At 35.8% G+C, this 21,010-nt stretch overlaps 1 protein-coding gene across 32 annotated transcripts in view; it reads left to right on the top strand.

Moving 5' to 3' along the window:
* Positions 1-21,010, top strand: part of ABI3BP (ABI family member 3 binding protein) — a 173,832-nt gene that overhangs the window by 86,481 nt on the left and 66,341 nt on the right. For 17 of the 32 annotated variants that reach the window (XM_062596154.1, XM_062596355.1, XM_062596347.1 and 14 more), the window contains 12 exons: positions 15-101; positions 6,778-6,843; positions 7,228-7,290; positions 8,308-8,373; positions 8,790-8,858; positions 10,360-10,434; positions 12,316-12,390; positions 13,283-13,357; positions 13,910-13,984; positions 15,227-15,301; positions 16,535-16,615; positions 20,055-20,123. In XM_062596154.1, the coding sequence (XP_062452138.1) occupies positions 15-101; positions 6,778-6,843; positions 7,228-7,290; positions 8,308-8,373; positions 8,790-8,858; positions 10,360-10,434; positions 12,316-12,390; positions 13,283-13,357; positions 13,910-13,984; positions 15,227-15,301; positions 16,535-16,615; positions 20,055-20,123 (876 nt within the window). The remainder of the gene's footprint in view (positions 1-14; positions 102-6,777; positions 6,844-7,227; positions 7,291-8,307; positions 8,374-8,789; positions 8,859-10,359; positions 10,435-12,315; positions 12,391-13,282; positions 13,358-13,909; positions 13,985-15,226; positions 15,302-16,534; positions 16,616-20,054; positions 20,124-21,010) is intronic. The other 15 variants (XM_062596319.1, XM_062596290.1, XM_062596273.1 and 12 more) reach the window with 9 other exon arrangements.

Genomic DNA, 21,010 nt, shown 5'->3' with positions numbered 1-21,010 from the left:
TATTTTAACCCCAGATTTTCTTTCAGCTTTTGATGAAAAGCAGCCTGTTTCTTCAAGATCTGAAACATCTAGCATCCAAGAAATGCCATCAGCTGTACCTGGTAATACTTGAAAATGCTTTTTTAATTAGACATTCTCACAGAGATTTCATCATGCCTTTGGTATTTAATATGAATCAGATTAACTACAGAACTGTTTTAATTTATTTGTTCTATCAAATACCAGACTAATTTAGAAAATTTTAGATGATATTCCAAAATAATATTTTTCCTAGTTTTGATCTACTTTCCTAATATATTTACAAGTTTGTATGGTTATGCTTGATCATAATAAACTTTAGCAAGTTTTATAATATATAGTACTATTTCTCTTTTTTAAGGCTTATAGTGCAAGGAAAAGTTAGACTTTGTTTAAATCCTGTAATTGAATTGTTCTGATTGTTGAAACTTAAGTCCTTTAGGACCAATACCAAACTGTAGGTTATTTGGCCAGTTCTCCCTCATGTCCCTCATTTTGTTGATTAGACAAATGTAAGGTGCCCATTTTTTACAAAATCAGCCAGAATAGCCAATTAACTTATTCAGCCATGGTTGGACTATATCTAAGAGTACATTGGTTCTGTAAGTATAGCACTAACAGTAACCAGTAAATACTTACAGACTTTAGTGAGGCAGTAATGGAAAGGCCGCTTTTTTCCAAAGCAGTTCTCTCTGCTGCCTGTGCCCCTATACTTTGCCTGAATAAAATAGTTCACGATCCTTCCTTATCTCGATTTCCTTTAGGAGTGATGGCTTTGGAGGTGCTCTGCATGTCTGCTCCTGTTTATCACTTTCTCTCTGTTAGCTTTAAAAACTTCCATCATTTTCAGTGGAATTTGCCAAGACAATTTAAAGATAAATTCCTATATAACTTCTCAGCTCTCTTGAAAATAACTCAGTTTTGAAGCTTTAAGAAAAAAAAGAAGAGGAACTTAGTTACTGTACTCTTCTTGGAAGGTATGCATGCAAAAGAAACTGGTCATAATTAGTTCTACTGCTCATAAAAACTCCCTTGTTTTTACAGAGACAGTAGTTGAAAATGTCTGCTTGTGTTGCTGGATTAGTAGCTAGATTAGAGCTGATTAGTAACCAACTCTTTCTTTGGCTCTCTAGTTTTAAAGTTTATATCCAGATCTCTCTCTCACTCTTTGCTTCTTACCTCCGTAGCCTTTTTTAGTTATATTTTACATGCTTTGCAGGATTTTTATTAGGATTTTTTCAGTCTACATATGTATTTCTGCATATCCCAGATAATACATGCATCTCTCTTAGATCACGCATATCTAGAAATTTACACTGAAGGTTCTTTCTGAGTTCAGAGCCATAGGGTTTAATATAAGGTGGAAACTCTGTTCAGTGAGTGAAGATACTGCTGCTCTGTGTTTTTTCCACAGTTTTCCATTGATAAAGATTGAGTTTGTTTTTGTTTTGCATGATTTTCATTGTGTTACTTCACCAGCTCTGCTTCCAGAAATACTAGCAGCAGAAACTGATAGATTATAATTGTAATATTCAAAAGCCCTTTAAAATTATTATTTTTTCTATTTCAAATGTTGTTATGGCTTCGGTGTTGATGGTTTCAGCTTATTTCTTAGTGCTGCTTTGAGATTTTTTTATGCCATATTACTTCCTCAAATCCACTGGACTGATTTGATGTTTTTTGAGTTCAGACCTGCGTAGGGTTATTTCAGGAATCTTGATGGGTGTTGCTAAATGACCCTTAGTTGTGGTACTAATCATACAGAAAAGTCGGAAGATAATTGAATTAGTTTTGTTAGGCTACCTTTTTAGTTTATAGTAGGTTATTATGTATTTTACTGTTTATGTTATTACAAGACTTTGAATTTTGTCTTTTTTCAAATGGGGGATTTTCTTAGAACTCATGCATGCAGTAAAGTAGGATGTATGACAGACAAATCAAAAAGTTTTGCTTTTTTATGTAGAAAAAATAATGGCTATAAATATGATTTGTATATAGTGGCTGTTAGTATGATTTAAGGCTTTTTTGCATCATAATAGAAAATATTTCAAAATACCCTTTAAATTCAAATTCTTTTGCATTGTGGTATCGTATCCTGCAGGGAAGCTGTGTTCAGGTAGATAACATGATATCTGTAGGTGTAAAGCAGCCATCTCTGTTCCTTTAGACTTAGTTCAGATCAACTACATACTGACTTTGCTATTTAGTGTAATTAGCTTACTCTTATTTAGCATATTTAGCTTACACTTTGGCATATCTGGCTTTCTGTTTAGGATATTTCACTTTATATATTTTGTATGATTTAGTATGACACGCATCAGCTTGTATTAAGGTAATGTCTTCTCACGTTTTTAATAAAAGGATGTGTTTTTGCTCGTGCATAGGAATCCTTTTAAATGGAGTTCTACAACATGTAGTGTTGAATGTGATCTCTTTCTCCCATCATCTTCCACTTAATTATTCCCCAGTATGGAGTTGCTATGTAGGTTTACTGCTGAGTAACTGCTTAGTACTGCTGAGCTGGAAGCATCTCTCTCTCCTGTATCCGCAGTACTTCATTTGTTAAGAATAACCATGGGTAATAATGAAACAATTATTTTCTTTTAAATAAAATATTTTGGGTTATAGATATGCTGGGTTTTACTTGGGAGAATTTTGGGGTTTTGTTTTTGTTGTATCTTCGCCCTCCCCCCCCCCCCCCCAGCTTTTCTGGAGCTGTTGCTTTTGTTCTAGCTTTTGCCTGATTTGTGATACCTGCAATCACAAACCATTTTCACTGCTAAACTAAAAGCTCTTCTTTTTAGAAACCACTTTCTAGGATGTGTTTTACTACTAAGGTTGAGCTCTACAGATTTCCCATACTGAAATTTTATTATGTCTGAAAGGAGCAGTGTAATTTGTTTATTCTGTATACTCAAGATCTCAGAAAAATGTTTTTGAGTCCTTTATCATCCAGGATAAAACAGTATTTACTGTAAGACCTTCCTATAAGCTTTTTTTATGAATCTGCAATTCTTTTCCAAAAAAACCCAATTATGATACCATCATAAAATGATAATAATTTTGTCTAGTAAGGAACATTTAAGTTGCTGTACCATATACCAGTCTTGTAGCTTATTTCAGTTGTCTGTTGATTTTCAGGCCAAATATTATCTTCCTTGCCTTTGTTTTTTCCTGTTCTTGGAGAGCAAAGATCCTGTGAGTTGAATGCAATGTTGTGCCTGAAGTTCCTTTACATTTTGTGTGCATGATCCCTATGAGATCCCTCATAACAGTGAAATGCTTTCAACTTTTAATGAAACACAGCCTTTCTCTCTGAGATCCAAAACCTCTAGCATCGTAGAAATGCCACTGACCATATCTGGTAATAGTATTTGTTCAGAATCTTAGTTCACTTGGAAATTTTTGCAAGGGATATAATCCTGCTTTGTAATCTGTGCGTTGTTAATATTTTTTTTTTATGCTGGAATCAAAGTACTATCTCAAATACTTTATTTATTGCTCGAAATTTGATGGAAGCTGCAATACATATCAGTGCAACATGAAATCAAGCAGCAGCCTGATGCTTTACTAGCAATGATGATTTTCATCTGCTAATGTAAGTGTAAAATACATAAATGACCCTCTAAATCAGTTTGTGGAATTATCAACTTTATATGGAGGTTACTGAATATGTGAGGTTCAAAGTAGCGGAGAACAGAGCCAAGTCCTTATATTCAAATAGATTTAAAGCAGTTACCTCATCTAAGTTAGATATTTTGCTTTGCTACCATAAATGAGACAATGTAGGTTCCAGGCTAATATTATTAGAAACAAACAAAAAAATGAATTTTAGTATATGAATTACTCTATTGCCTAGCTGCAATACTTGCTTAGCTTTTTAAACTAAAGTGCACAACATAGTAATTAAAGAAAATATTTGTAACAAAGAGATCTTGAGCTGGCATGTCTAAGGTAGGTGTGATGCTTTCAGACACTCTTGAAACCTGTTACACCTGACTCCAGTAAAGTTAAACTGGGTAGATTATGATATTTTCTTGACATCTAAATTACTTACACTTAGTATATGTAAATACTTCAAAATATATTTAATCTTCCTGTTCCTTGCAAACATACATTCTTTTGGATTCTTTTACTTTCTGTTTCCAGAGCATAATCATAAAACTTGCCAGCATGCATTACGAGAAAGACACTGAACAAATGCAGTTGAATTAATGCTAAAAGTTCTGCCTGTTTCACAGTCTTGGCATGAACAAATAGTTCAGTTCCATTCAGTGCTGAAAATTCCATCCAAATCGGGGCTGTTTCAAATTGTTGCCACTACTCCCTTCCACTGAGACATCCTCTACATGTTTACTTGCTAGGAAAATTTCAGCAGCTGTCCAGCTGCCTGGAGTTGCAGCTAATGGCAAAGATTGCAGTTTCTAGCTAAATGTTCTCTTAAAATTAAGAAATGGTGACTACTCCGGTTTTATGCATTACTTCTTCAGCGATTGTAATCACTATGTATCACTGACGTGTCTTCCATACTGAGCAATAATTTATGATTAACAGAGTTGAAAAAATGACTAAATACAATAACAATTAATTATAACAATTATATTAAGTAATCATTATTATCAGTTATTGGCTATTAATTATTATATTAATAATTAATTTACATCCTCTAGGCATATTTTTGGGATGAGATGAGGACAGTCATGACATACAATTAATTGTTTGTATTTGAAGGACTGACTTGGAGTGACCAGCTGAGGAGTTCTAGTTCTCTTTTGGTTTTGCGTGTGTGTGTGTGTGTGTGTGTGTGTGTGTTGGTGGGGAGAGAAGAAGGGGGAGAGAAAGCTGCAATGTTATCACTTGTGCAAAGACTGCCTATTTTGAGAAGAATTTCATATTTGGTTTAACTACACAACTAGCCTTAAAGTCTCTGTCCCTTCCCCTCTTGGAAACATTAGAAAGTGATGAATAAAAAATATCTTTTTACATTATAGTTTTCATCACATTGTTACTACCTTATTTTTTGCTGCTGTGAACACCTTCAGACACATTTGCTTCGAAGTGTTGATGACAAGCTTGTTAAATAACTCTTTTGTGTCAATCACTGCTTGATAAACAGCTGGAAACCATTTCCTATATGAAGTGTCAAAGGAACGCAGTCTTTTATAACAACTATTTAATTATTCTGTGGATATTTATTTGGGGAGATAAAAGGTTTTCCAGCCTTCTTTATGTAGGCTAAAGAATCAAGCCAATTTTTTTAATATTTTCCTTTCTCTATAGGCTAATTTCATGTTGAATGCAAGAACTTTCTTTTCTGCTTTTGTCTTACACTGTAGTCCCATATAGATGTTTGCAAATGTACTATGCTATCTCCTTGTAAACTTAACAAGTAGGCACACTTTTATATTTGCCATCTTAACTGTTATATATAGCAATTCTTCAACTCAGTGCTCATGAAGGTACAAACATAGGCTAGGTAATCTGGAAATCAAATTTGTGGAGCTCTTATTACTCCCATTTTTCAGTGAAGAAAATAAAGGTAGATAGGAGAATAAATAGCTCAAAGACACAGAGAAACCTCCAAACAAGAATTGCATGTTTGAAGTTTTTTTTTCACTGGTTCATCCAGTTAATGATCTTTTTCTTTTCCCATCATACATTCTTTCAGGTGTGATGGGAGTTCCTGTATTTTGATTCCATTTTCTAAGGTATCCACTGCTTTGACCAATCTTATGCTTGTGTTCATAATCTATTCTGTGCTTTTATCAGATTCCTGTCTCCTCTTTTTTTTGGAAGTTCTTATACATTTAAATGGATTTTTACCATCATCCTTCCATTTCGCTATTGTCATTTGCATATCTATGTTCATTAGCTTCTGAAAAATAAACATGACTCTCCTTTTAGGTCATGCTTATATAACTGTGTTTGATGAGATTCTGTCCATTTGGAGTACTTCCTTCCAGGACAGAAACTTTCTGCTTCTGTGAATTAAGAAGATGTTGTTCCATTAGGAATTCTTACAGATTTTGGTTAAGAAAGCACTTTTTTTTTTTTTTTTTTTCCTAGAAGATGGCTCAGGCTGTGTTGGAAACCCACATTAAGTTTACCTGCATGCATTTTTCTACAAAGAAGCTATTGTTTCCTTATTTCCAAGCACACATTTTTTTGGCCCAGAAGTTGAATTTTTTAAAGGCTGATGAAGAATATAGAAATCTGAACAAGATGATTGTTTTTCAGTTTAAATAGAAGATGGTCATTTCCAGAATGTTACAGTAGCTTTCATGCAGGCTGAAGTTCTGAGTACATATTCATTGGTTAATTCTCCATCTATAGGTTCAAATTATTTGTTTTATGTTGGACAGTGGATTTAAGGATCTGTCATTTATTGCAGTTGAAAAGCATCATGACTGTTCTTATTGTCTACTGAATTCCAAGTTTTTTATTGTTAATTGATACTCATCGAAATCTTTTGACTCACAAGTATAAGGAATACTTCAATATTGTTTAATTGTTTTTTCCAGAGGTGCACTGTTTAGCTACTGGCTTTTTTTGTTTGCCTTTTTTTTTTTTTTTTTTTTTTTATGGAAGGAGGAAGGGTGATATCAAGTGACAAAAATAAAACATCTTTTTAAGTAGGAAAAATATTCCTGCGAAACCACAATAAAGTACTAGCCTGTTTGGATGTGATTAAAATGGTGCTTTTATATCTGTACAAAGACTGCCTTAGTATCTCAAGATAGTTTCCATCTCTGATCTTAGCTCTCCCAAGGCCAGGCCTGGAGTCCACATCCTTTCCCTCCCTGGAAACCACAAGGACAGTGATGGGTAAATAGTGATTCCATCATCGTTTCTGTCATTTTGGCAATATATGAATATATGAAAAGCACATAAGATTGAGTCAAAGCCTTTTAATTTTTTTGCTGTTAGTGACAAGTAAATGATTACATGGAAATAGTGTTATTAAACACCTCAATTGCTTTTAAAGATTTACCACTCTATAGTACAAGTTCACTAGAATTGTTTTAATTCTACATTAACTCAGCTAAGCTTCGGTGATTTAAAGAAATGGAATAATAATGAATGCAAATATGTATGTTAAAAACTGTATGAAACATGGGCTTCATTTATTTAAAACTCCATACTGGTAATGTGTTTAACAGTGACTGTCCATCTCTAGTATCTGAAGGCAGTTTTCTGGTTTGATCTTAGCTACTTGGAGACCAAAACTGAAATCTCCTTCTCTCTACCTGCCAACCCAAGGAACAGTGGAGGGTAAATACGATCTTTTCTTTTTTTCTTCTGCTCTTGCATCACTTGACATAATTTTCACTTGCTTTGAATAATATGTAGGTTGATGCACCTTGGCTTACAGAAACACTTGCTGTACTAGTTACATGATTCTATCGTTTGAAACTACGCTTTTTCTTATCACTTGAAAATCATTTTTTGCAGGGACTGAGTGACAGCTTGTGAAAAGAACATATCACATAATACCTTGCTTTGAGTGTCTGCAGATGCAGGGGTTTTCTTGAAACACCTCTCTGGCGTGAAATTTGACAATATGGTAGAAGTAGAATTTTACCATCCACAAGTCTTGCTATATGTGTGGCATAGTTGTCTCGTAGTTTTCTTACAGGACATCAACAATTTTTTTTCTGCTATCTTTTCGCTGACTTGAAGATCAGAATTTTAGCTGGATGAGGCTGCATGGTACTCACTGGTTCCAGACTCTACTAAAAGGAGAAATTGACATTTTTGTGTGTCTTGGAGAATAGTGAGCCTGATACAGTCCATTCTTTGTCAAAATAATAATAGTGATAACAACAATAATAGGTATGGTGATACACAGTTTATCTTGTGATGATAAAAGAAGGAAGAGTTGAGCATTTGTACTTGCTTGTAATTAAGAGAGGTCCCTACCACCTCTCCCCTTGAATTCTAAACCCAGAAGAGGGGTCCTTTGGCTCCAGTGATCTCTCTGCAAAGGCTGCTTGCGTCTTTCAACAAGACATAAGGAACGCTTTAGCAGAGTAGCCATTTGGCCATTTTGCTGCAGCTGGAGAGCCATTTAATTCCTGAGTCTCTAAGAATATCATGCTAGTTGCAAGCATGGCAAGACAGCTGATAGCTGCTTTGGTCGGTGGCTCATGAGCCACTGCCAGAAAAAGGCACGTCTTGGTGCTAAATCTGGACTTCTGGGGTGCTGTAAACCGGTGCTGCAAGTTGCCGCCTGCAAGTCTGGCGGCAAGTCTGCTGCTGTCTCAAGATGATTTCCGTGTCTGACCGTAGCAACGTGGAGACCGGGCCTGGAATCACCCTCAACTGCTTCACAGGAGACGGCAAGGACTGTGATGGGTTAGTAGCCTGTGATTCCCTTCCTGCTTTTGGTTACTGTGGCAAGGCCTTTCTGTTCAGAGATGAGCCCGCTCCAATGTTTTGAATCTCTCTTGTGACAATGCTAAAAAGTGGATCCGTGATGAGGTTGGTTTCTTCTGCCTCGTTATTAGAAGCTGGTCTGTTTGTAAGCTTTGAGGTCGCTTTGTGGGGCTTGTCCCCGCTGCTGGCCTTGTCCAGCTTGGGGCTTACTCTGTGTGGGGCTACCTAGGCCAGGTGAAAAACAGCGCTGAGCTCCAGGGAGTGATGCTGTGACAGCAAAGCCTGCCCCAAGCAGGGCCACGTCTGCTTGTTTGTAGCTATGTCTTGATGTGGTGCCTGTGGTGACCGCAGGCTCCCTGAGGACCTGAAGGTGTTTTTTTTGTGTTTGATCTTAGCTACTCGGAGCCCAAGGCTGAAGTCCACCTCTCCTCCCTCCCTGGCAACAGTGCAGCAAACAGTGGAGGGTAACTAGCATCCAACCTTCCTTTGCCATTTTCTGCTCTCTCCGTCCATCAGTCCCCTTCTGCACCCTCCCTTCCTCGCTGCCCCCCACCCCAGTCACTCGGCATCGCTGTCGTCTGCTGAGGAGAGTGGCAAGAGTAGTTGGTGCACCTTGGCTTGCAGCTACACCTGCCAGGCTTGTGATGTGACTCTGTTGTTTGAGCCTGTGTGCTTTCCCTTGCTCGACAGGCATTTTCTGCAGGGATGGACCAACAGCTTGCCTAAAGAACGTAGGACTGCACCTTGCCTTGGCTGCCGTTCTCCTGCGTCTTTCCTCTTTGGCAGCTGCCTTTCTTTGTCTGGCGCATTCGAAGACGACTGCATTCTTGGATGCAAATTCCTGCTGGGCTGGGTTGGCACAAGCTAGTGGCACTGCAGTTCTCGTTCCAGGGGGTGCACTTATGAGATAGGTGGTAGCTGGCTTTCAGTTGTCTCTTCTTAGCTTTACCTCGTCTGTGTTGGGATGCAGATGCTCTGCTGTCCTGCAGCTGCTGAGTTCACACTAGGACTGTGGAAGGGAGCATGTTTTGTCAGGGCTCAGAAGATCAGCAGCCTTTGCCACCTGACGCTGCTGCTGGCCAAATCTGGTAATGATGCATCTGGTCCGATACAGGGCAGGAATTGTGCCAAGAGGTGGTGGTGTGCTTTTAGTTGAGCTGCCATTTCACTGGGGACAATGTTGGGGTGAAGAACAAATGCAGAGATGAAAATGCTGTGTATGAAAAGTTGTATTTGCTTAAAGCATTGCCTCTGGCCCCTGATGGAGGTAGGTGGAGATGCTTGTGGCAGTGGCCTTTTTCATGTTTTCAGGTGAACGAGGCCAGTCCTGTGGCCTGGTGGTATGTTTTGGCCCATGAGAAAGTAGTGAAGCATTTACATGAGCAGACTATTAAGCCTACAGAGTTGAAGTTGAGTGCAAGTGAGAAGTGTAAAGAGCCATATTAAGGTGTCTTGGAGGACTTTTTTTTGGCGCTTTTGTCTAGAGCAATCTTGCTTTTGCCTCAGCTTAGTAGTGTATGTCCTTCAGGGTCTTTTCCAGTGAAGTTACAGTTCTTGCCTACATATTAATACTATTAGGATTCTTCTGCCTTTTTTTTTTTTTTTTGTGCAACAAATATGCTTTCTGTATATCAAAAATTGTGTACTTCTCCTGTCCCACTTCTATTTTTAAAGGGAGTTTCTTTTGAAACTTTTTTTTTCTCATATTTTTCATCTATTCTTTTTTTTCCTTCCTTCACAGTCATATTTTCTGACATCTTCGAATAACTTTCTATAATTCTTTCAACAGTCTTTTTCATTATTTGCATCACACATGCACATTAGAAAATACATTTCGTGTACATTTGAAATCATTCCTGTCTTAAGTCCCCAGTTCCTTAATAATGTGTTGACCCTATTCATTCTTCATATTCAGATGATGTTATCATTATCTTTGGAACTCACAAATATTGTTTTGTGTTCCAGCTTCGCAGGACTCTCTTCATATTACTTCCCCTTCACAAATATCTGCATCTGCAGAAATATCAGAAATAAAGACCGGTAAATTTTGTTTATGTTATTTCCACAGCTTTGGGGGTGTGTGTGTGTGTATATTTGCAGCAAACGTGTTATATTTACAGGCTGTTTCCTCTGATTGCTTGATATTGCCCAAAATGGTATTTCTTTGTCAAAGTTTAGTAGTTAAACTTAATAATGATAATGCATCATGATAATCTGGGGCTATTGCATAGAGTCATATAGAAAAACCTGCAGGCATACAGATTGTTTTGGGTGGTTTTAATATGTCAGATAGAAGAGACTACCCAGATGGAACTGATTGTCAGATATGATCATACCTTTGGTTAAAACATTCACCACTGGGTGATTTTTTGTTTGTTAGTCTGACTGTACAACTTTCTCCATTACTAAGCATTTTTTTCTCAAGTTGTAGGGAGTCATGTTGTTATTTCTCCCTGGAACTTTTCTTATCAGAGTCTCAGATTTTAGTTCATGATAAAGATATGAATATGAAGGAAAATTGTCTTAAACAAACAGTAAATATTTGAAAAGTATTGTTTATAAATTTTCTCTCTTATCTTCTCACACTTTGGTATCTCCTGAAAGTTAAGTTAATTTTTGTTATATCAAGAATATAAAATATCCCTTATATTAATTTAGTTTGAATGACAAATTACATTGTGTAGTGCATTAAAAGCTGTAATTCAAAATGCCTACTACCTCTAGTAAACTGAAACATGCTGAGTGTTTCAGATAGAAACTACTGGTTGTAAAATTTCATATTAACATATATTTTAGGTATTTAGGTGTCTTCCTTCAGATACAGTTCAAATCAAAACTACAGCCTTTATAGCATGTGCATAAAGCAATTGATTCTTCTTGCTAAGTCTACATATAAGGAAGTATTAACATTTTCTGCAGTTACAAGTTCAGCTGACTTGGAAACATGAATGCTTCTGCTTTTCATAACACCTCATGGGTTAAGAATTGCTATAGGTAATTGTGATGCATTAGCTTTTCGGTTAAGCCACTTCTATGTTGTTTTTTGATAGCAGTTTGGGGGATATGTTCTTACTGTTCATCCCAGGTGTTTTAGTCCTCTGCCATTCTTGTCTTCCACTTGAGTCATGATCATCAGTATAGTCAGACAGATTGCCTTTTTCTTTTGCTTAAGCAAAGCCATCTTGTGCTTAGTACTGAGAAACTCACCTAAGACTATTTTTCATTTGTCTCCTTCAAAAGAAGATGTTAAGATAATTTTGAGATGTAGTTAAAAGAAAATGTTGACTAAGCTTAATAATATTCTTAGATTTATTTTTCCTAAGCTAATAAATCATCTTCAGACTTTATTATATTCTCTTAGATAGATATGTACAAGTGCATATATACTCTACTGCCACTATATTAGGCTTCTTTCTTATTGTTAAATGATTTACTTTACCTTTGTTTTGTATATGGATTATACACAATTAAAACTAACAAAATTTTGACAGAAAAAACACTGAAGAGAACTTAAGACTGGTTTTTTGCAAAAATGTATTTGCAGTATTTCTCGGTTTTGTAGATGTATATTATTTTCTACTGTTCTTTTGAGTGATTTACAGCTATAATAATTGTGTCAGAAGTTGTTCTATATATTTTCTGGGTGGCTTTAAGTTGTGTGAAGCATGCTGTCTAAAGTAATATGAACCTTGCTTGGTTTCCACATTAGTTTCAGTTATCATTTTAATTTTTAACAGTTAACTTTTAACTGTTAACAGTTAACATTTAAGCTTCAGCTCCTACTCTAAACCAGCACTTCTCTGTTGTCAAAATAAGATGCACTTGTTGTGGGTGGACCACTACATTGAGGATTACGTGTGTTACAGAACACAAAGCTATATCTAGAAATAATCATAGATACTATGACCTGTTTTTTTATAGCTTTCGATGATACTCAGCCTGTTCTTTCAAGCCCTGTGACATCTAGTAAGCCTGAAATAGCAGATCCTGGACCAGGTACAATAATTACTACCTACCTGTTGTTATTGAGTAGCTCAGACTCTGCTCTAAGATTCAGTGAAATGACTGCTGTCATAATCTTCAGTTTCAGTGTGCATTTGGACTGGACCTTACCTGGTTGTTGAAATTAGATTGCTATTAATGATTGACATTGGTGATTTATTACACTTGAAATGTGATGGCAACTCATAGTCATCTGATTTTTCATTAATATTTTGCAAAATATGCTACATAGATAACTGTGAGAAAACAGGATTTAGTGTCCTAAAGTATTAATCAACGTACTGCGATGAATGCTGCAAACTGCATTCTACTATAGTAGTTTTGTTTAAAATATTAAGGAAGGAAGAGTTATATCCTTAATTGCATTAAATAGTTTAACAGTTGTGGACACTTGATTCTTTCAGATTGAAACCATAGTTGGATCAGGTTTCAGCTTTCTAGTCGAAGTATTGTGTAGTTTTAATACCTCACTAACTGATTATTCAATATGCCCTCTTCATTAAGTTTCGTCATGTTACACCACAGCATCTTCCTTAAGCAATGGACCAAAGCTCAAAATGATGAAATAAAATATGAGGCAACTAAGAATCTGTTACTTGTCGGTGATTTAGATCCAAACTAGTTACAATGAAGGCAGGAAAAAAGTAAATGAGCATCCAGAATTTCTGCACATCACAAGTAACATGATTTATAGTCACTGAAGTTTGGTACATTTCAAAAGACTGAATTCATCTCTAACACATCATAAACTGATAAACTGAAGAGTCCGAGAATTGGTGAAATATTTCTGTTTTTCTGTACAAACTAATTTGTTTTTGCTTATGAATCAACATTTTCTTCCATTAGCTCTTTGCTGTCTTATGACTGTAACCATTTCTTCCAACAGCAACAAGTGAATCCATTCTGGAATCTTTCACACCTAAAACTTCTCGTCCTTTTCAATGGCCAAGGGTAACATTAGGTAATGTTGTTCTCACACAGTGAAAAACTCTGTTTTTTTGAGCACTTCATCCCATGTGAATGCATTTCTTCCAGCAGATCATTTCACATGTATAATTATTCTTTTTTTTTCTGGTGATAGATTCTTGCTTTTCCGTTGTTATTAGACTCTCATACTTCTTGATTTGTCTCTGTATGGGAACATAGTTCAGGATAGTTTTACTGTCTTCCGAGCAGTAAAACTTGCTTCTCCATAACTTGCATGAAAAACTCCATCCTTTTATCAGCTCTTACTCTCTCTGACTCCTTCTCTCATGCACAGATGTACACTCTCTCTCACAGAAGTCTCTTAGTGGAAATTTTAGTTTTTTTGAGGTCATCAAATCTATTTCTGATCAATGCACAGCTGTTAAATATCATCTCCATCCCTCACTTCAAATTCTGATTTCATCAGATGGCTTTCTCATTCCATATTGCGTTATCTCTTCTTCAGTATAAACTTGTGACATGTGCTTTTGTTGTAGGAAAGCCTTCTTAGTTTGCAATCAAAAATTGTTTGAGCTCTTTCTTTCAGCTCCAAAAGAAACACCACTTGTTCCTTCTAAACTGAAACCACCTGCTACCTCAGAAGTACAGCATGTGAAACCTGGTAATTGTGCACATCGATTTTAGAAGTCAGTATATTGAAACAGTTGTTCACTAAAAATAGCTTAGAAAAACTTTGGACAAGAACGATAGAAGACATGAGCATCTTGAGCAACTTATATCATTATTCTAAGATCAGTCATATGATGTCACGCAAAGAGGCGCAAGCATTAAGCTCATCACATTTATGCACATGGGTCTGGTGATAGAATATAAACAAGCTGCCCCATTTCATAGCCCTGTTGAAAGGAAGAGCAGAGAAAAAACTTCAGGGCAGTAGTTTGGGGGTTTTGTGTGATTTGTAGAAACAATATATATGAATATTTTACTGATAATCTCTTTTGCCAGTCCCCATCTTCTACTTCCATATGGACGTACTATGGCAAACAAAATATATTTGCTAGTTATAGCACTTTATTGATTCAGAATGCAGTATTAGCCTTGTGATTGATGAGAAGGGGAAACTTCAAAAATATTAATATATGCATGACATATTTATTCTTTGACCATAGGAAGACTATTATCAAGTGTCTTTTTTCCTTTTCTACTTTTTGATGAAAAACAGCTCCGTGTAGTAATTTTCTTCTCATTTGATTTGGGATTAAGGGAAATGCATTTGCCTCCTTTAATGATTCAGGTACTGAGCCAGTAGCTTTTATAGTGTGGGTTTCTAGAACCTAAGAATGTCTGAGTTCTCATATCTCATAAACAGGCTGTTCAGTAAGCAAGGAGTTGCCTTTGATGTCTTATGTATGTTGTATGATTGATTGCAGGCTGTCATTTAAGTTTTTCAGAAAGATTTGGGCATTTTTGGCAAAAGGCAAGTTGCCTTTTTGGTATAGATTCTCTGGTATTTGATACAGAGGGCAGTCTTTTCTTCACTCAAAGCACTCATCTATCCTTTCTTCTTATTCTCCCGTAATTTAAAAGAAATTAAATATGTTTGGTGATTGAATCAAACAACAGGTTAAAAAATTGCAGAGGACGTAAAAATGGGAAAGGAGCCTCAGAAGCAGATTCCCACATGTAGCTGCAAATGTGGAATGTGTAGTTTAATAGGAAGCAAAACTAAAAAGACAGTAGGATGTTACACAGAAAAATAGGACTTAATTTCAAGTTTATCTAGTCTGTTAAAAAAAAAGAAGAAGAAGAAAGGAAAAAAAACTATTGGAATGATAACACTTCTAGCTTAGTATTGATAACTCTGCTGATCTGTTCCATTATGCTTGAATTTTTTGTTTTTTAGCCCCTAAAACACCACTTTTTGAGCATAGTACATCTAAAACGTCTCAGACCAGTGAACAACCAAAAACAACACTAGGTAATAAAAGTTTCTGTAGCTCTCTGTCACTCTTCATTGTAGTCCAAGCCACAGTTAGAACTCTGAATTTAGCACATGGCTTTTTATGTTTGTAATCCATTTCAGTTTTAAAGGAAAAAAAATTAGAAAGGCAGAGCAGTCCTAAATACATATTTCTAAAGTTGGGGGTGGGAGGGAGTTGAGTTTTTCCATATAACAAATAATTTTACTAGTTTTGGCTTCTGTTTGGGGGGAAGTTTTGCTACATCAACAACACATTCTGTGTTCAGAAAATCATCAGAAACTCGTCTGAAAGACTATTGAAAGGCTAAGCACAAGGCTAGTATTGCAGACATTAATCTTAAAACTCTCCGTGAAGGATTTCTGCGGCACTAGGTGGATGTTTATTCTGCTCTTCTTTGAATCCTTTGTGAATATCATTTTGTCTTAAAAAATACTTCTCAGTCACTTCATATATCTTATTTTAGTCTGTTCTTTCCGTAAATGTCATATGCTTTTCCACTGTGTCTATTGCTATGAAACTTTTTCCTTGGAAAGCAGTCTCATCACACTGCTTTATAAGAAGAAAACTATTTGTTAAACTACCTGGTGCTGACATTAAGCTTCACCCGATGTCAAGTTAACAGTTGTATTAGCTGTAACAGTTAAATTGTTTGTTTCAGCCCATGCAAGTGTAGGGAAAAAACACTTTCTAGAACTAGTTGCTCATATTTTTTACTGTCTAAAGCATCTATGACCCTATTTTTTTTAAATAGAATTCAGGGACTACAACTGTGAAGCAACCCCCTTTTATGTTGTTGCTTCCATGATTTTCCTGCTCCCTGGCAGGTAATTTCTTCAGAGAATTGAAAATTGTGGTCATTTTATGCAGGTTTTGTCTCTATGTGTTTTTGATGGCTTAAAATTGATCTGCAGCTCAAAAGATTAGGTGGCATTATTATTTTGCTTCTTTAGGTATCTTGTGAAAATGTATTTGCTAGTTTAATGAGAGGAACATTTTGATGCAATTATAAGCTATAAATAGATATTTTTAAATTACTAAATTTTACAGTGAAGAACAAGCTATTACTTTTAGCTACTTTAAAGTCTTGTAAAGATGTTGAGAAGCCTTTTCACAGATTTGTTTTTGTGATTTGCTTTTGTTCTCAGTAGCCATTTGTTGCTTCATTTTAGGCTTGAGCTATGTAAAACAATGGAACGGATAATTCTTATAATCCAGTGTATTTCTTTCAGCTCCTAAAGAAGTAAAACTTATGCCTTCTGCATCTAAACCTACACTGTCTGCCAGACCCAAAACACCACGAATCACACCTGGTAATTACCTGCCATAATATATCACTTAAGCAGTTTAATGTAGTTTTATTTAAGTTTGTTCTGCGTGAAGCTTAGCACTCTCAATCATCAGGAAGATAGGCAATGAAGGGACTGTGATTTCTGAGGAATATTATTTTTTTATTGAAACAAAAAAAAAAAAAAAAAATTAAAGCAAAGCAAGAAAACTTTTAACTTTAGATTTATGCTCCCTAGTTGCATGACTTTGGGTTAAAACTGTTTATGTTCTTTTCATTTCAAAAACACAAGTTTTCTGAACTTAGGTCAGCACAAAGTCTAGAAGATGCAAATTCTCTTGCTTTGCTAGTTGGGTATAGTAGTACTCAGTACCACAGGACTTGTATTGATTCAGTGTTCATTTATATATATATAGATGTATCTGAAACTGTGGAAATAAGGGTGAAATTCTGGCCTGGAGTTTAGTAAAGGCATATTTTATGATGGCAAGTGAAATTGCACATTCATGCCTGGGTTGAATTTGGTCTGTAATATGTGTTGGAGGATAAAAGGCATCTGGCCTTACCTGAAGCTGAAGAACAAATTAATACTATTACAAAAATATTCTAGTTTTCCAGGGTTCATAATGAAGTTACAAAGCTTAGAAATGCATAACTGTGAATTATAAGAAGATACTAATTAATCCTGGTAGAGATCTGGCACTATTATTAAATTCTTTCCAGATTCCATGTAAAATATTTTGTTGAAATCTTGCTCATAAAAAGAACTACCCTCTTCAGAGCAAATTATTCGCTTTGAAGATGGTTAACTAAATGGTATTTATGTCTTGGAAATGTCTCAAATTAGTACATTTGTTTTGTTTTGAAGTTTTTCGTTTTAACTATAGCTCCTAAGACACTTTTTTTTTTGTGTAGAGATTCAGTATAGTATTAGTAAAATAATTACTCTCCTCTCTGCTGTAGATACATATTGTCTGAATGTAGATCTGAATCCTGCATGTCTTTTTTAAACAACAGAGAAAATGACTCATTTGGGAATTGTTGAATGAAACTGTTCTACACCCTGGAACTGCCAAGGCCAACACTGTATATTGTAATGTTTCCACAATGAATGGTTCATTTGTGTTTCTGTGTAACTTCAGAGGAAGGCAGTGTAGCGTGAAATTTGTACACATGCCTCCAATCTTTCCTTTCTCTGTTAGTGATTTTGCTGGTCAATCCAGCTGGAATCCTGAGAATCACTTTCTAATCATCATTAAACTTGTAAAGACTTTCCTGTGCATAGGCATCTGTGAATTCTACATTTGTTCTGTTGGGATCAATTTTGATACCCTTATTCAGAAATTCTTGTATGCATAAACTGTGCAATGCATGAGGACAGCCTGGCTTTTCCTCAGTGATAAAATGGTCAAAGAGCAGGATCGTCTCTTTACTCCGGTGTCCCTTGGGAGTTTAGCTTAAAATAGAAACTTGTGCCATGATGCTTGTTATGTTCCCATTACAATGTGTCAAAATACTGAAGAATGTTTTTCCAGTTCGTAACTGATCTCTGATTTACCAGTGATCCAATTTGGGTCAAACAGATTTGCTGAGGGTTAATTCTGACTGTCATTGTTAATAAGAGTTTTGTATGGTTTCTGGTAAAGTATTTGTCCCTTGGCAATGGAGCTAATACTGAAAACTTCATTTAAAAACAAATGCATATAAACACTTTTCTGTCTTTCCAACCCACTGTGCATTCTACTGAAGGTTTACAGCTCCATTCTTTTTCTTGGTGTTTGGGTAATTGAATCTATTGCCTGCATAAAAAACATTCTTAGTAAGATCATATCCATTCATTGTGCTCACTTGCATTTATCTCTCTTTCTAAACTTAAAAAGTTCTCCAATTTTTCAGGAGGGGAAATTGTAATGAATTTTCTACCTTGCATCTGACTATACTACAATATTTTTTTCCAGAAAAGTTGTAAAAACATCACTTTAAAATGTATTAGGACATCTGCTGAGTTGCTGTAGATGCATTATAAACCTGAACTCCCTTGTTCTTCTAGCATAAAATGCTTGTTCTTCAAATGCTTTCAGCATTTCCACCTGCATGATGCAAAACCTTTGCAGGGAATTGCAAGAAGAAATACTTGCCTGTCGTGGAGGAGTGTCTCAACTGCCCCTACTTGTGTTTTCCTTAATCTCCATACGCTACGGCAGTTAGGATAGTGTAATACGAGATAGATTGATGTGGACATGTACTTGTTCCTTTAGAGCCTTCTTCCCTTAGCATAGGGTACGAGAGTCTTGGAAAGACTGCAAAACATGCATCTTCCAAGGTATAATCAACACAGAGGACCATGTCTTCTCTATGAAATGCAAATTTGGTAACTTGATGCATAGCCTTTTCGTTGTTACTTTTTGTCCTTCAAAACCTCTAGTTACCTTGCTTCTCAGTGCCTACAAGCCAAAAGCCTGATAAATTGTTCAGTGATATTGAGAGTAGCTTTTATTTCAAAGTCCTCTTATATTGTCTGGAAGTTTTATTTATATGCTCTGACTTTAGAAGGGTCAGAGAAAATAAGAAGTATTTAATATTTTCTCAGTCTGTTCCCATCATATAATTATTCTGAAAAAAATTAAAAAAAAAACTCTCCCAGCTCTACCTTTTACTTTAGAGAAGTCCAAACCAAATGGGAACTTTATATTTGTTAATGAACTTTTTAAGGATTGCCTGAAAAGAAATCATTACCAGAGACTTTCAGAATCTCCTTAGAATTGAGAGGAGGATGGCATTGTTGAATTTTATGTTTAAAAATGAGCAAACAGAAAGAAAAGTCAGATCTGTGTGATACAGGATTCATCAAAACTATATGGTGAGATGACTGTCTTGCCTTAGGTTAGTTCTGGTAGAATGGTGCAGGTAGCCAACTTGTAGGTTAGTATGCTTCTCACTGAGTTTTTCCTCTTGGATTTAGAGCCAAATGTAGTGCACTTATGACGGCATAAGTGCTGCCCAGTGTAAAAAAATAGTCTCCAGTTGATAGTAGGTAAGCATTCCTAACTGATCCTTGTTGTGACACAGCAGTGCTTCCACAAGTGGTAGTTCATAAGAGAACTTATCAAAAGCAGAAAAGTTCCTACTACTGACTTTTGTTTTCAATAGCTGCTTTTTTGTACTCTCATTATTCACCCTTTGATTCCATCTAATACCAGGATTCTGTGTCTGGGAGGAAGAACTGGTCTCACTGGCTGCATTGGGCTGCTTTTTGTTTTGTTTTGTTTTTTAACAGAACCACACTATCACCTCGTATGAACTATCCATTATCAGTGAACAACATGGCTTTGAAAGAGGATAATTTTGACGAGGGATTTGCCAACCCAGCAAATGTTAATTTAGAGATCTGGTTCTCAAAGGACATAGAAAACTTAATAATTCTCTGCTGGATTTATTTTTTATTTTTTTTTTTAACTTTTCAGTTCCCAGTAAAGCTTCTCCTTCCAAACCTAAAGTCTTTCTGCACCCAGAAGAGCCTGTGACAATGCCGGGTAATTACTGTGTTCTTTCACTTATTTGTCCTGAAAATGATACATCTCACAGTCTTTTGTTTTCTTAGAGTAGTAGCAATAGCATTAGATAGATCCAGCACACCCCTATCATAAATCTTTATGCAAGAGACTTTTAAATTAATAAACTAATATCTAAACCCACAAAGTTTTGGAAGTCTTAGCCCTCAAATCTTATTGTATTTGTAAGTTAAACTACCCCAACATGAGTGTACTTGTGAGTCTTGACATTTTTGTGGATTTCAATATTACAAATTATCAGTACTGTCCAAAAATAAAATTTGAAGCACATATGCAACATTCATCAATCATATTTATTCCCTAATTAAAATCTGTCTCATGATAAAGAAAGAGAGAGCATCAGGAGCATAAGTAATAAAACAGTAAAAACAGAAGAATCAAAACAGAGAGTCAATAAGTGAAGTAAAGTTCGAAAGCTTGGACGAACAGACTGGTTACTTACTGACAGTAGATATATTTAGGATTTGAAATGGACTACAGTTTAAAGTCATGTTAATACTAAATAATTTTACCAACTTTGCTTTTCAAGGTCCCTTTATGCTTTTGTTGCATTTGGAGGTCTCTCCTTTCAGACCTAATTTGTTTCTCTTAAATAGAGATGAGAAGCTTTCTGACTTTAATATCTCATGTTCTGTAGCACTAGATAACCTACTGAGAACCTCTGCCACCTTTTCCATGATTTTACAATTACTTAAACCTGACATTGTTCAGATCTTACCCTTGGATCACTCTGGATGAAAGTCATAAAATTAATAGAAAGATTATAGATAGATAATAGATAATAGAAAGAATACAGAAAAAAAAAAGATTTATATAGGACTCTCTTCAGCTATTCCCAGCCATGAGAA

The sequence above is a fragment of the Rhea pennata genome, chromosome 1, assembly GCF_028389875.1.
Source record: "Rhea pennata isolate bPtePen1 chromosome 1, bPtePen1.pri, whole genome shotgun sequence".
Lineage (NCBI taxonomy): Eukaryota > Metazoa > Chordata > Aves > Rheiformes > Rheidae > Rhea > Rhea pennata.
Note: the sequence above shows the minus strand (reverse complement) of the source record. Positions and strands in the feature narration are given on the sequence as shown.